Source organism: Colius striatus, chromosome 10 (genome assembly GCF_028858725.1).
Source record: "Colius striatus isolate bColStr4 chromosome 10, bColStr4.1.hap1, whole genome shotgun sequence".
Lineage (NCBI taxonomy): Eukaryota > Metazoa > Chordata > Aves > Coliiformes > Coliidae > Colius > Colius striatus.
This window is the reverse complement of record NC_084768.1, coordinates 21,188,124-21,204,762: the sequence shown is the minus strand read 5'-3', so window position 1 is coordinate 21,204,762 and position 16,639 is coordinate 21,188,124. Positions and strand designations below refer to the sequence as shown.

At 39.7% G+C, this 16,639-nt stretch overlaps 1 protein-coding gene across 2 annotated transcripts in view; it reads right to left on the bottom strand.

Moving 5' to 3' along the window:
- RGL1 (ral guanine nucleotide dissociation stimulator like 1) overlaps nucleotides 1-16,639 on the bottom strand; it is a 76,688-nt gene that overhangs the window by 29,839 nt on the left and 30,210 nt on the right. For both annotated transcript variants that reach the window (XM_062003787.1, XM_062003786.1), the window contains exon 4: nucleotides 8,222-8,299. In XM_062003787.1, the coding sequence (XP_061859771.1) occupies nucleotides 8,222-8,299 (78 nt within the window). The remainder of the gene's footprint in view (nucleotides 1-8,221; nucleotides 8,300-16,639) is intronic.

The following is a 16,639-nucleotide window of genomic DNA, read 5'->3' as shown; positions in this document are numbered from 1 at the left end:
ATTAATACTGTTCACACACTCTTTGTACTAAGCCCAATTTTCAGAGGCTTAGTTGATGGCCACTTTCATAAGCTGAAGAATAAACAGAGTTTAAGACAGACCCAGTCTCCCTTCACAGGGTGAAGAGTTCACAGCTGTTACAGACACTGAATTTCACCAGCAAAATAATTTCAGTCAAGAGGGAAAAAAAGGAAAGCGAAGAAAGGTACAGTGTGCCCTACTGACCTCCTATCGCCTGACTGTTTAATTTGTATGTCAGGGATGGAGGCTTTCTGAAAAGGGGCTGGAGAACTGCCCATATCTTGCAGTAGCTTTATATTTGCTGCCCTTGAGAAGAAACTCCCTGTACTCAGAGGGATGCAGACAGATAGGAACAAGAACCTTCCAAGATCTCAGACAGGAAAGAAACATTACAGACTACATTTTTCATGGCTTGATTATGAGCTATAAATTTTTCCTTTCCTGCCTATAAGGCAAAACTTTTTATGTTTAACTCCTGACCTGCCAGTCCTAGCCTCTGGGCTTTCACACCCGTCTCTGGAAATAAGAGTCTTCCAGTTTCCACAGCAGCTTTGCTTTACGCCCATCTCTGAAGGTTTCAGTCTCCAAAATCTACCTGCTGTTAGGTGGAAGAAGCATATCTGATTTTGCCATTTACAACCTGGGAACACAGAACTACTCATCCACCCACATTTACCCATGAGCTTAAACATGATGAGACTGTGGCAGCTTCAAGTCTAACCTCTCTGTTAAGCTGAGCTAGCAGGGCACATAAGAGGTAGAAAATGAGGCCTTCATATGACATAGTCACAAATGATTCAATAGGTTAGAGAGATATTCTGCATAGACTTTTCTCAACTGGGAAGACATACAACAGTAATCCTGAAAAGCTCTGTACATGAACAAGAGAGATCATTTCTTGCCAAGAAGGCAAAAGCAATGTTTTCTTTCCCAACACAATTCTTTCCAAAGAATGAGTAGAAGGGTTTCCCAACAATTAAGGAGAAAAAGATGAACCTCAGTTCAGAAATTAGGCAGGAACATGCACAAATCTATCTGCAATTTCCCAAACATATACTTAAGATCATCAAGGAAATAATCTTCACACAAGGATATTACTTCTCCTGCACTGTCCATGCAATAGCTTTCAGGCTTGCTTACACAGATTAAATTAAGCCAGATGTATTTTCTAAGTTCTGCTTGTTAAATGACAACACGGGCAGTTAAATCTCAGCTTTGAATCATGGGTAAATGTATGTAAACTGCAAATAAAGGCTGAGGCAGCTTCTCACACACAGTCCTTTATAAAAAACATGCTGACAACTTCCAGCAAACGATCAGCTATTCATTTGGGCACAACTGGTTCAATATCACAGAGAGGGGCTTTTGCTGTGACACATGTAAAGTCACTAAGAGAACAGCTCTGCTAGTTCTTTGTTTTAATTGAGATGCAAGTCATTATTTTTCTTTGCTCTTCTAATTACGCTCTTATGCTGGTCCTGCTTGTTTTTACAACTCTCCCACTCTTCCACTGCTTATACTGCCCTGTGTTTGACTCTGCTTCTCATGTAGCAGCATTGGTTTCTCCTGTTGTTTTAGCTTAATTGGCTTTACTGGAATGAATGTTGATTGTTGCTCTCTCAAATGCATCTGAACTGCTTCCCGCCATGGATTTCCCAGGCATCAGAAACTTCCAGCCAACTTTCTTCCATTTGTCTCACATTCCTTTGGTGTCTGCTCTCCTAAAGTAAAACATTTCAGGTCCAAGTTTATTTCTGCAGTATTGTAGCCATTCATATTGTTTTCCAGCAGGACTGTTAATTTCAGTAGGAAACAACAGACAAGTTTTCTGTCAGGAAGGTCTAAATACACAAGAAGCTAAGGGACAATGTTTGTTTATCGATATGAGAAACTCCAAATGCTGCAGTATTACACTGAAAGTTTTGGTATTTGCTGTTTTAATGCAGAAAAGGAGGAGTAAACATGCAAGACATGTCATGTGGTAACTGAACAGTTCTTTATTTTTCTTTATTTAAACTGTTTTATCCAATTGCTGTGGAACGAAATGAGATTTCAGTTTAGTTTCGAGTTGCTTTGTCTGTGGTTGTCAATCCCGCCACACTCCAAGTTTTCATAACGAATAAATTCCCTATTTTGATAATAAAGCAGATGCAACTAAGAGCTGATATTCAAGACAACAAAAAAAGCCCCAAGTATTTTAATTAGTTTCTGTGGCCTATCATTCATCTCAGCAAGAGCACCACCAATCTACTCCAAATCAGCAAACCAAAGCCAGCAGTAGATGGAAACCACAACATTATACTCCAACAGGAGGCTTCAAATAAATTCTACTGTGACTCATTTCAGATTTAAAAGCCTCAGGACTCAGCTATAGTGGTGCTTGAGACTACAGAAGAGGAGAGTTTGAGGGCTTAAAGCTATTTTACTTTTTATACTACATAAGCTGTTTCTGCTTCTCATTCAGTTAGTCCAACTCCAGTAAGAGTTGTGGGCACGTGAGCATTCAATGTAGCCAGGAAAAAAAATAAAGATCATTAAAGCCCCCATTTGAAACCTCATACTGCAACCAGGAGACCAGTTTTACTGTTCTACTGCTTTCTCTTTAGTATCTTTAAGAAACAGAACCTAAACTGGGATTTATAAAAGCTGTTACAACTTCTTTGGTTTCATCAGATGGGAAGATGTAAATGAATAGATCAGAATATGGCTCAATGTTTATGGCACAGAATTTCCTTTTCCTTGCCTTTGCCCTGTCTGTAGTCTCTTGCTAGCTACAAACGTAGGAGTTATTTCTAGATACGGAGGGAGACAGCAGGCTTTTTACTCTCCCCATCGTATTTACCAACATGCCTAAAGGGTATCTTTAAAGAAAACACACCAATGTTAGACCTCTGGAAAGCAAACAAAGAAAAAAACTCATGGTCCAAGTCCATGGACCAATATGACAACATCATCTGTCTCTTGAAAAACCTCTCCTGCAGCTAATCTCGGGTTCATATTACCATATTTTTTAGGTCTTCAAGTAACTAGATTCAGTTAACATTAAACTAATCTTCTCCGAATGCAAACATTGCAGGCAAGCCCAGGTCAGGCTGGATGTTTTACTGTCTGCACTAAACAGGAATTAATCACTTCTGAGAACTTCACTGACAATAAATCTTTAAAACTCGTGGCAACAAGCTCAGCACCTTTTATCCATCATGTGCTGCATCAGCTTTCCAGGGCTCACAAGCCTAGCAAGTCATGTCAGTGACACGGCCTCAGCACTGTTTCAGACTCTCCCATTACTCAGAGGTATCTCAGTATCCAGCAAAGCTATTGACTTCCAAAGGGTGCAAGCAGCTACGGTATTTTATACTTGGAAGCCTTTACCGTTTTTTTCTCAGACCTCAACCAGCTCCAGCCAGGTTTTTAATGCCTATCTTCTGGGAAAGAAGTGTTCTGCTCCTTGAATATATCTGCTCTTTAAATTCATGGGGTCTGTGGTTTGAGTACAGTTGTCTGCCAGCAGTGATTGCCCAGAGATCAAAATTAACACCATCTTTCAGTAGAGGGATGGAAACGGGGCACAAGTTATTACACAGACCATTCTGCACAGAAAATTCAACCTTTTAACAGCAAGTTAAATGTTAACTCAGGAACTCTCCTGCTCTGAATAGAGATCGCAGTGATCAGGATGTATCACCAAAAGCATTGTTTATCACTATCTTGTAGACAATGCACACAAGCATTTCAGGAGGACTGAAGTCCCCAAACAGTATTAGTTGCTTGGCTTGCTGATCTCTTCCTAGATTACACAAAGGTGTCAGATCTCTTGGGCATGATTATCTCATTTTAAGTTTCCCATGACTCCTGGCTGGTAAGATGTGCGGAGTCTTCACATTAGACACAGGCAAGAGAAAGTAATTTCTTTCTTTTTGCTCTACTTTCTCTCTTCATTGGTTTTTTGAGGGGTGACATGTACCAAGCCACACATTTGAGCTGTAACACCTCACTTAAACAAAAATGTAATTTAGTTGTGGTACAAATTCCCTACAGTTGACTTAATGTGTACTATCATATGGACCTCTCTAATTCTTGATGCTTCGCATCACAATGATAATTTTTATTTATGTTCAGTGTATTTATGGGTTTGTTCTGAATTGTCAATGTTTTGGTGTGTTATATCTATTCTTCCTTTTGAAAGTCATCAGAAATTCTAAGCTAAAAACATGTAATGCAAAAGAGAACTCCAAAGATAATGATGACCTAAGACGAGGCAATGCTGTCACATCTCGACACATAAACATGCAGAACGGACAAGCAGCACCAGGAAATCTTGTTTATATGATGCAAGGAAGAGCAAAAAGGAGCTCTTGAAAATCACTTGTAGGAGGAGGTAAAGGGTCAAGTAAGTTACTTCTTACAGCTCTCTTATCAGACAATTAAGAGAGGCATGGCATCGTATTTCTGGAAACAGGCTGAAGTCCATCTAACTCAGACATTTGACTGGAATATCTGACCTTTTCTGGACTGGATTCTTCTGTTACTTGTAATCATAACCTTTCTGACTGACTGAGAGTAGTAAGAAGAGTGGAAAGCAAACTAACGAACATGAAAAGCTAAGGTGGGTCCTGATAGTAAAAAGAAAAGAAAAAGGCTGAGTTATGAATGGCAGACTTTTTTAATCTTTCAAAACTTCTGACAGTGTTCAGAGAGCTTACTCATAACTCTAAGATTCAAATTCTGTATTTTTGAAGTTACGCAATTACAGTATCTTGGTTTAATCTGTGTATTACTGAATGTACTTTTAAAGAAATTGGCAATTATAACAAAAAGCCCAAAAGACATTTTGAATCAGATGCACTTAAGTCAGATCCCTGTTGAAAAAGTCAATCTTTTGACTGCCCCACAGCCCAAAAATGTCAGGAATGATGCTTAAGCGAACAGGAGAAAAACCCCTCGGCAGAACAGATCCTTAGAAGGCATGCTTCCGAACATAGCTGAAGTGATCTTGGGTCAGTAACAACTATATGTCACTGCAACAAGTGTGAGAAGTAACTGCTGGCTCTGACCCAAAATTTGGAACCAGAAGGGTAGCTTTATAGCTCCCACAAGTCTCTTAAGCGAGGCTGTGCCACACATGTGCTCTCCTCTAGCACAGGACTTCCAGGTTCTGAGCTACAGGAACACTGGGTGCAGTGTTAAAATAATAATAATCATTTTTTTAATTACATACATCAGACATACATCTCAAAATAGATAATCACTCTATACTACAAGCACAAAAAACAGAGAATCTCAACACAGAAAGCAGTAAGATGTGAGCTTACAGCACACCACATATGACATAATATGCCTACCATATGTACCCTAAGCTTTTGAAAAAACAACCCTCTCTTCTTTAAAGCTCCATGAGATATTTAAAGAGCCATAAATTCTCCTGCAGTTGTTTCTAAATTCTGTAGTGGGGTTTTTTGTGTCAGACCAGTGGAAATGCTTTAAATTGCATCCTCATTTCTAATGCCTTAAATGGGCTTTTAAAGCATTTGAACTGTCACAACAGGAGTCTGACAAATGCAGAAGATCTCTGGCCACAGACCACAGGCTTCCCCACGAGATGTTTTTCCTCTGAGAAATAGAGAGTTAACAGCAAGAAATAATATGGCTGTTCTGCTTCTTATCATTCCTCTAAGTCATATAAAACTGAAAGCACAATTATATCATGTTTCTGTTCTATGAGAAAAGAGGGCAAATGCAATTATATTGGAATTATCCCAGAGAAGAAAAAACCTGAACTACTAGAACTACGTGTTTCACCACAGGACTGCAAAGCCAACCTCTTTTCCAGATACCATTAATCGTATCTAAAAGACAAGAAGCCAGAGCGACGGAGAGCAATGGAAATTTTTAAGGCAGAAAAGTGAATTAACATTTATATAGGATCTGTTAAAACACATATATCTGACAGATTTCCTTGTTCACAATTTCACTGTTGAGTCTTCTGTAAATAAATAGCTGGGTAAAAAGTATCAAATTCTGACACAAAGGTATCTTATAAGGGTCAGAGGGCCAAAATCAGCTGTGCCAACTATTTTCATGAAAATTACGTCAGATAAACTCATCAGAAGTTGTGCTATCACAGGAATAGTACCACAGACTCTATCCATTTGTCAGTCCTTGGTCGAACAAAAGCATCACATGATGATTACATGCCAAGAAGGAACACAGCACTGATACAGCCAGAGGGAACTGGAAGGGAGGGGGGATATATGGTAAACTGGGTGTATGTCAGCAGAAAAACAATTACATTGACCAAAAAATTCAAATAAATTTGCTCCAACTAAATGCTACTTCACTTGCACGCTCACCTCCAAGCGTAAAAGAAATTGACACTTTTTGTCCAAAGTCTGAGTGGCACTAACATCAAGATTACTTCCACCCCTTTTCTCTCCATCTCATAATCAGTCTCCTTTGGGTCCATGAAAATGCAGCTGGGGGATTAATCTGAACATGATTTAAACTGGTGAAAATATCTTCCTCATCCCCAGTAGAAACCCTCAATCTGTTTTGCAGGATGAGTACTGCTTTAGCTCATATTTTACAGCTGGATTGACTGCGATAGGGGGAGGTCAAATGGTTTGCCCAAAGCTGGAAGACACTCTACAGCTCATTTTGGATGGGAATGTGGGAACCCATGGGTTGCCTATCAGTGCCTCTACCCACCATGTAATACTCCCTTCTTGGTGCTTTTGATTGAGATTTAACTACCAACTATTCTTTGATGAGTTCTCATGGCAAAACAGCAGGAAAATAATGACAGCTCTCTGTTACACCAGCCAGGAAAGAACAGGAGAATTAAGCTGCCGTGTTGAGTGTCGTGGGACAACAAGAACAGCCCAAATCAGAGCTTGCAGCCTCCTGTCCTTGCTAAGTGCTAAAACCAAAAAATAATTATTTTTCAGGCAGTAACATTCTAAGTAAAGTCTTTGAGAATCCTGTACCATGTACAGAAATTAATTAAGCTCTACATTTCTTCTGCAGTAAAGTAAGTGTAATTCATTGTGTTTTCAGAGCCCGCTACTGAAATGCTCACAGCCAAGGAGCTTTTTACCAATTTATCTCTAGTGCTTAAACAAAATAGTTTCCACATGGATGACAGAAGGCAAAGCAACCCTGCTGTCTAACCACTCCATTCAGACAACGGAGGACAGGAAGGTGTTCAGGATATAAATGGCACATTTCTGGACTAGAGATATTTTAATCATTTCAAGTCAGACTTGAAACACTCGTGCCCCAACACACAAGCCACCAGAAATGGATGGAGGTAAGCAGCGGGAAAACCAGGCCCCATATTGTAGAATAGAACTGACAGTCTGCCTCAATCTCAGGAAGAAAAATACTGCAGTGTGTTTCTCAGTCCTGACTGGAGTGTGTACCTCATGATTCAACATTTTTCTTCCATCTCAAAGCAAAAGGAAACTAGAAGGCTGCTTCTTCGATTATACCTTGAGAAATCAGTGCACTGATTAAAAAAATAAGCTTTTCTTAAGTGCTGGAAGCTGAGATAAACTCATAGAAAAACAACATTCAGCAATGCTGACAAGAATAAAGCATCTTCATACTGTGATCAAATGTAACAATGCAACTACTTTTTACTGCCACGATGCATGCAAATCACAGATCATACAGATGTCAAAGTACAAATGCTGATGACCTAAGGCACATTTTACACTCAGTGTCTGAAGATAAAGCACAGTTTCATATCATGCTAGGGGATAACCAAACCACTTCTTTTTTTTTCCCCATGTAGACTGCATTTCAAAAGAGCTATTTTGTTTGCAAATCAGGATGAGTTCAGAATTTAAACTTCACTCTAAAAGCAACACGTAACTCCACAGGGGCATTAATGGAAAAGATACATGCATACACACGCTGCCTGAATCAACCTCAGCTTTGGCCTGCAGACTGTTGTAATGCACAATAAAATCAGTCATAAGCAATAACCATTTACTGCTATAGATAAGGCAGGGGAAACAAATACTCCTTGGTTGTCTAATCAACAAAACATTTGCCTAGATGTGTTCATCTCATGTTTAATTCTGAGACAATTTCCCTGATGGAGAGAACTCTGGGTTGTATTATCAGCTATGGTACCAGACAGTTGATATTTAGCCTTTACACAAGTTTGTTTAAGCAAGCAACAGTGCTGTAAACTTACATCCTGAGTACTGTTTTGGATTCAGAGGAATTCTGGCTTCTAACTTCTTCACAGCTTGAGGTCTCCAGGTTTCCATACCTAAAAAATGAGACAGGTGTTTAGAGGAACCTCTAATGAATAAAAGCAAAATCCCAAATAGCATCATTCATATCCAATTATCATAAAAACCTAGAAAGTGTTTCTAGTTCAAACAATAATATGGCATCTAACAGTTGGTCAAAATTAAGGAGCTTGAAGAGTATTTAATTTAGGAGGAAACAAAATCCTCAAGAGACAGCCAGTATCTTCCAACTTAATTCCTTAATTTCTATTAAGTAGCCTGCACATAGTAGGAATCAACCAAAGCAGTTTCTTTGCTCACAGTTTCAAGACCCTTTCTGTCTATTTTCACTCCATCCTTTCCAAGTGCAATGTTCCAATGTTCAGTGAGGCTGTAGCACAACCATTTTCTCCAATATAGCTTTTCTTTCTTCAGCATTTGTCATTCCTTCAATCTCCAAGTGTGATTTAATGTAAAGTTTTCTAGGTGGCAAGCATCCAATTGTGCCAAAACTAACACAGTTGTTACGAGTGGGAATGGCTCGTGGCCCTGTGAAAATGCCACTGTGAAAGAGGAAATGATGAGCACAACTGCAACAGTGCAAAGCAAAATCCTTACCTACACAGGCAGCACATGTGCCTTGAAGGCAGGATTATGCACCTCATTTTCAGTGGGAGTGCCCATTGCTTCAGATCTACAGCTGCATAAAGAATGTCATGGTTACTTACAGGCAGCTTTAATGAAGGTGGACAATTACTCAGTCTTGAATAAGGCAAGCTGATTTTACACATTCTGCACTCAACTAATTGTGTCAGGCACCTGCAATTAATCTGAACAGTTAGAAGAAGGAGCTTGTTCTTAAGTGTTTGTGCTACAACATCAGAAATATAACAGGCTGTCAGTTTGGGTCTAGAAGGGTCATGTCAGAACTGTGGCAAATTCATCCAAAAATCTTTGAAAGGACAAAAATAAAAAGTGGTAGTTGTACACACCTCTAAAGTATCAGCCTATGTCTTCACGTGCAAGAATCCCAGATCTGTACAAAAAAGTCAACTAGCAAAACTGGGTTCAAGCTCATTCTCTAGAGCTTCACAGTCTGACAGATCATAAAGAACATGTTTGAGTCTCACCATCCACCACACTCATATTGCTATGCTACACTGTCATGGCTCAATCTCAGAACTCCACAGGACTTTAAAATAAAAACTTTTATTTCAATAATCTTACAACAAAGGCTTAATGTTGGACAGTTACACTGCGGATGGTGCAGCTGAGGCATTGATGGATGGAGGGTTTGCATGAGTTCCAGCACGCTGCAAAGTAAACCCAAACCAATAATGGCAAACAAGTAACCCCTCTGATAGGGACAGCAAAGCCCTAGTCATAAGGAGGTCAGATGGGCAAACAGCCTTGAGAGTACTGTGCTAAAACCACTTGCTTTATCTGAAACAGATCATATAAAGCCAGATCTTTTGTCTCCAACCACATTCAAAGTAGACATAACAAAAACTATTTGCACCAGTTGCTACCACATATCTGTGACAAGCACAAAATCATGACTGCTTGACTCAATAGCTTAGTCTGACCAATACACTGTCCCTCATTCAACCTAAGTTCCCTCAGCAGTAGTGAAGATTTTGAAATGTCAGCACTTCTCCATCAAGAAAAAAGAAGAGCATAAGGCCTGCATAAAAGGTTGTAAACTCTTGTTTAAAAGAGCTCAGTCATCATAATACAGTACTGCTTGTCCTGTAATACAGCAGAAGTAAGAGAGCAAGTTTTTTAGGGCTTCTTAAAACCAAAAAGGTCCTTAGAGATTGATGTCTCTACAGGATAACCCATTTTGCCATTGTGATTTCACAGAGCTAATCCAAACAGCTAAAAAAAAATATGCTTAGTGAAACTGACAATGGGATAAGGATCCACTTCTAAACATGCTGAGTAACACCTTGATGGTCACAGTGAATCACAATGGGAGTGTTCACAGAGCAATCACTCCTGGGTATAAGAATGGCTGTCAATCTTGTTCTGAAATTTTTTGGTGCAACAATGACCTCTGTTCTTTCTCTTATATTCTCCCAAGCAATTTCATACCCCATCTGGCTTCTTTTATTGGAATCAACGCTGCACAAGCTGTGAAGTTGAATAGACACCTTCTTTGCCACTCTCAGCTACACCCAAGTTCACTTAATCCCACCTGGCCTCTATCAGCTCTCAGCCATACCCTAAACACTCATTACTAGCATTTGTCATTCACAGTGAATTAAATCAACCATTTGAGATACTTGCCACTGCTTTACTGCAAGGATAGATCTCATCAGAGAAGATGAATTAAGAGCAATGCTTCCAACACTTTGCTAAGCTGAAGTGTAAAGTTTAACCAATTTTTATTAGATTTAACTCTACTGGTTTCAATATTTGCTCTTGCAGACCTGTAGATTGTTCTGCATTTCCAAATACTGTAACACCAGGTAATATGTCATGTTACCAAGAAGATATAAAAACCATGTAGGGGGGATATTTGCTGATGCTGTCTCAGTGGAGATCACCCAAGACAGAACCAAGACATGCTGCTCATATTACACACATCACACGCTACGACGGCTGCTCCTGCTCTGTTGTTAAAGGTTGAGGATTTCACTCTCCACTGCCATCTGCTAGCTAAGATGACTAAAACATATCTTGGCCAATAGACAAAAGACAGACTTTTCCCCCCTGCTGTGAGAAATATGCAAAGGCAGGTCAGGTTTTGAGTAACAATTACATTTTTTATATTCATTTTTTGAAATTTGCCATTACTTCTTAAGAGAAAAATGTATTGAGATGACTCAGAGCGTAATTGTCCTAGTGTTGCACAGCATATAAAATATGTATTTACAGAATATTAAGTGTCTGCATTTAAATCCCAGTAGAGAGATACATGTTGATTGTTCTAATATAGATCCATAACACAGTAATAAAGAGCAGGCAATTTTCTGTACAAAAATGGAGAAGCATTTAACATTTTGTTATATTGCCAGATGACTGCAGGAACAACAGGTCATTAAATACGGGTTAGGAGGAGTTAACTAGATATCTGATATAAAGAACGGCATTTCTGCAGACTTCCACTGCTCTGTTCTCACCAGCTCCTGGACAAAGAGCCATTCACTACTCAGACTTGTATGAATGCTTTGCATACAAAAAGAGACATGAGAAACAAAAGCATCCTGTAGCCCACACAACTTTTCAGCCTTGCTTGGCGTTTGGAAACTTATAGACTCCACTCAAAGGGACTGACTAAGCAAATGAGACCAGAATGTAATAGGTAGCTCTAAACATTTAAATACTGAAAAGAGGAGTAGAAAATGCAGCCCTGCATCTCTGTTAAGAAGGGAAGAAACAGGAGGAAAATACTCTTGGGATGACTCAGAAATAACAAGAAAAAGTGGTTCCCTGCAAATGCTCCAAAGCAAGCCCTCAATAAGGCTTTTAAGCATCCAAACAAGCAACTTGGAAGCACATGTACTCAGTGGGAGTCATAAGGTGTTTTGAATTACACACACATAGAATCATTGGAAATGAAGTCACTTCTTTAGCTGAGTAGACAAACCAGCTGGTATAAAACAAAGAAGAGATGCTACAGGAACAATAGTGAGCCAATTGCCATATAAAGCTACTCTCCTAAAGGCATAGTCTGCTACAAAGGAGCTATTCCTTCAATGTCTCCTCTTTGCCTCTATTTCCCTCTTCATTTACCCCTTATTGAGCCATCCTCCAGCAGAAGGAATTAACTGAAAATGTAAAACTATCTTGTTATTATCCAGGTATAGTTCTCCCTTCAGACATTATCCATTCCCTTCTCTGTAAACTCCTCAAGATAGTGACCAGTTGCTACTTTATCTGCAATTGTGCCAGGCATAGCATGGCCCTGCTTTTATGTGCCATTCTAAAGGAACATGATTACCAGGACAAACTAAAATACATTAACAGATGAGTTTGGCCTGCTTCTGCTGTCATCTGAACACCTAAATATCTTTGGATTCCAACACACTTGTTAACAGTTAATTTCAGAGCATAACCAGTGACAGTGGGCATACCAAAGGATCTCTGTGGAGGCATCATGCTGTATCCCCACACCCAAAGACAGGAGGAGCTGGTCTCTTTTCCTTCTCTCTAGGAACTTCTGTTTTCACATCAGAATGCCAACAAGATATTTCTTCCTTTTGAATCTCCCTATCCACTTCTACCAAAGAAGGAGAAAATATCAGAAAGTATAGTGTTAAAGACTTGGCAGGTTTTCAAAGCTGTCTGCTGCATTTAGATGCCAAACTCCCATGAATACTAAAGGGATGTGGATGTCCAATTACTCTTAAATACCTTTGAAAATACAAGTCATCCCCCTCACTTTTCAACCTACCAGTTTATGCCTAAGACTTTGTTTAGTTTTAATTCTACTCTATGTTAAAATAAAATCTTTATAGGCTGAATCCAGCCAAAAAAATGAATCGGGCTCCAGTCTCATATTTAATAAAAAGCAAAGGCTTAATTTGAAGCTTGGAGTAGAATTTTTCTTTTAAAAAAAGAAAGAAAACCAACAAAATCCCACAGATTCATCCACTGCCTCCAAGAAGTGTTAAAAGTTACTCAGTGAGCAAATAGCACAGTTATCAAAGGGCCCAGTTTAAAGCCCATTACAATAAGTAGCATAGCACTAAAAATCCAGTATCTTCTGACTGAAACACAGGGAACTGCATTGGTGTACATTAACAATTTAAACCTTTTTGTATGCCTTTTTTGATACCTTCTGTGGCTCCACTCACTGCACCTGATGTACTGTATGGCAGAAACTGCCTCCAGAAGCGTTTCTCTCTGCCGTGCTGGTTTGTGCTGTGATGACAATACCAGCACGGGCTGTGGGAGTCAAAGACACTGCAAGGACCAACACTGTGCAACTGTGAGATTCCTGCTGTGACATAACCAAAGCCACATGTGTTTGGCTTTGGGAGGACTTCCTCCCACTTTCTGATGTCAGGTGAAGAGGAGGAAAGGCAGTGTAAGCAACACATGTGTCCCTGCAGTCTATCCTACCACACTGAGACAGAGGAAACTACTAACTCCCCTGCGGTTGGGCAAGAAATGCAGATTACAGTGTGCAGCCCAGAAAGGTGGCTTCAGAGCTCCCAATGGCTGCAGAGTCTCAGATGCTCACAGGGCAGATCTCAGTTTATTCTGACAGAGTACAGCCCAAGCCAGGAAAAATGTTTTCCCCAGAAAATGTCACAAATACCCACCACAGTGCTGACCGATTTGACCAAAGCATGTTATTCTGAATTATTCAAACCATTTAAAAGGGTTTTTTTCTGCCCTAACACTTCAACTTTCTCTTAAGTACAACTGACACACACTTTAGTCTCTGTACAAGTATCACTAACGAGAAAGTTGCAAAAATGAAGACTCTTTGCTACCTATTCTGTGCTAATGCGGAGATGAAAACTAAGCTGGTTAAATCCAATCACTATCCATTTCTCACTTTTCCTTATAACATATGCTTTTCTTCACAAGTCCATATTGCCCAGCTGCATGAAAATCATTCTAACTTTTGTAGCTTAAATATCACCTCCGTTTTGTCCCAAGCCACAGAATTCTAGATTATCCATGATATTCAAAAAGCCAAGAGAAACATCCATGGAGTTTTAAACATCACACTCCCGAGTTGCAAGAGGGGAAGGAAGTGGTGACCTCTAGGATTTCCTGTGGATTCTACCATCTATTACAAAAGGCTAGGGATAACGTTGACAAGGTCAAACAGCCTACGTGCCCTTCCTCTGAAGGAGATGTTATAACTTTCTCTGAGGCACACAAGCCAGTAAGATCAGAATTGGGCTCAGAAAAGCAAGTTCAGTCCTATGGAGACTTTTCCCCTGTGCTTTCTTGCCCTCTTCTGACATGTTCACCTTTTTAAAGCAGAATCAGAGGAGGCAGAGCAGGCCAGCTTCTTTACAATCATGAGTGGTCATGACTTGCTGCTGCTCTAAACAACCTGACTACCCAAATTTAGCCAAAATAATATTTATAGCAATGTCTCAGATGTTTGTTTGAAACAAAACTGCAGTACCTGAATTTCCCTTATTCTCCTTCCCTACCCTCAAAGCCAGGAGGATGTCCCTCCTCAAAGCAGAGCTTCTACCAAGCTAGCACATTACCAAAAACCAACAGGACAGGAACTCAATCTCTTCAAGATCATAAAGATACAGCAGTGCACAAGTCTGGCTCAAGATCCTTCCTCTCTATCATCAGCCAACAACACAGTGAAAAACAAGCACATCATCTTTAGAAGAAGACACCCATTTTTCCTGTTCGTTACTGATTGAATGCTCAAATGAAATACCTTTTAAATCCCCTGTGCACACATTTAAAAGCTGAGTTAGTGCTGTCTGCTCAATTTGTTTTCCAATCAAGGCTGTTTTTCTCTCCTGATATCCTCCTGAGAAAATGCAAGAAAGACTGCTAAGTCAGATTTGCCACTTCTTTTGTGCTGCAATCCAATTGTAATATTAGAGGTGTAATTCCCAGATACGATAATATTAAGAACATAAGTTCAGACTTAACTGAGCTAAACTGCACCAGCTATACAATTTACAGAAACCTTAATTACATGGAGCTGACATTTTCACAGGAGCCCAAAGAGTTCAGGTGTCTCATGACCCATGATTCTCAGAAAATTACTAGTTAATTTCTGCAGGCTGTTTTAAAAATCTTATCATTAATAACAGCAGTAAAGAAAACAATACAGAAAAAAACCCCAGAAACTAAAGCTCATGACAATGAGTTTCCTAAAGATGTTGAGTTCTTCCCCCTCTCAAATTCCTGATCTTTGTGTATCTGATTTTGTAATTTCAATGTTTCCCTACTTTTGCACATTTTTGTACGTCAAAAGCAAGATTCCCAAAAGACTTTTTCATCATCCTTGTAACAGCGCAGCCTAACAGAGTTTGAACATTTTAATGGCTAGTGATGAAACACCACAGAACAATCAAAACCATAACCAGGCTAACTGACTGTAAGACGGACTGTTCTTTCAATGGATTCCACATTTGGCTTGAATCCTAAGTATAAAATGCTTCAATCCTCAATTACAGAGAGATTTAATTATTTCAGCAGTCACTGAAGAGCTGAATTGACAATTCTAAAGAGTGATGTCCCCTATTAAGTGGCAAAGGGAGAGAAGCATGATCTGGGACACTGCTGCTGAACGTGCCTTCCCATGCCTCAGGTCAATGAGGCCTCCAGCAGCACCCACAGCTTGGCTTCTTGGGCATAACCACCTGGAGAACCCACTGAATCCAGCCAGGTGAGCTGACCAAGAGGAAAAAAATCTACACACTTGCCCATGAAATAATTATCTGTCCCACACAAAGATTATACACACAAAGTCCTCTGTGCAGAAGCACATAGGAGGATAAATCAGCCCAAGGGCTACAAGATCCCTTTCCTAGTCCTGCCCAGGGGGCTTTGTACTGATCAAACCCAGCCCACCGCCACAGACACAAGGCAGCCTCTCAGTGCCAAGAATTCTCCAAAAACACCAGTTTGGTGATCATCCACAGAACTGATAGTAAATTCTAGACCGGCTTGTCAGATAGACAGAATCTTTTATAATTACACAAATTAAATGAGCACAATATATGAATTGCTCTTTGCGTAACAGTCTTCTTCCTCCTGAGGACAGCAAAAATCCACCAGATATGAACATGTAAAACCCCCAGGTCAAATCCCAAAACTGTCACTGAGAGTTAAACAGTAACTCTCACTTTCCCTCAGTATGATCCTCCTAAGTATCTGCATCATAGCCTATTCCTTTCACTATTTTTCTTTATCATCTCTTAACAGCAGAGGGTCTTCGGGGAGTGAGTTGTTGCAAAAAATTCTAGGCATGTTTGGACAGTGATTTGTAACATGAGGTCACAGTCTCAGGTGGGACATTTATTTGAATTACTGAAGTATCTCAATAAGAGAGAAATAAGAATGGAAACTGCTGAAAATCAAAACTATGTTGAACTGGGTGGGGAATGTACATAACGATGCCTTCTGGGCATTCAACAAGGATATATGAATGCACATTAAGACAAAATAAGTTGTCATGACTTAAGAGCCTTTAATTGAAAAGCAAGCTGTGTATCACAGGGTTTAGAGCCACCTTTGACTGATTCACATTATTTGAGCCACTCAAGTTCCCATCAATTACAGAAAGAAAGTTTATTCACATACACATGAATTAATACATAAGAACTCCAAAAGAGCAGTCTGGCAACCCAACAGCACAGAGCAACAAAAGCTACACTGTTACAACAATTATATTTTAAACAGGCATTTTGGACAAAGCATTCTTGCAAAAG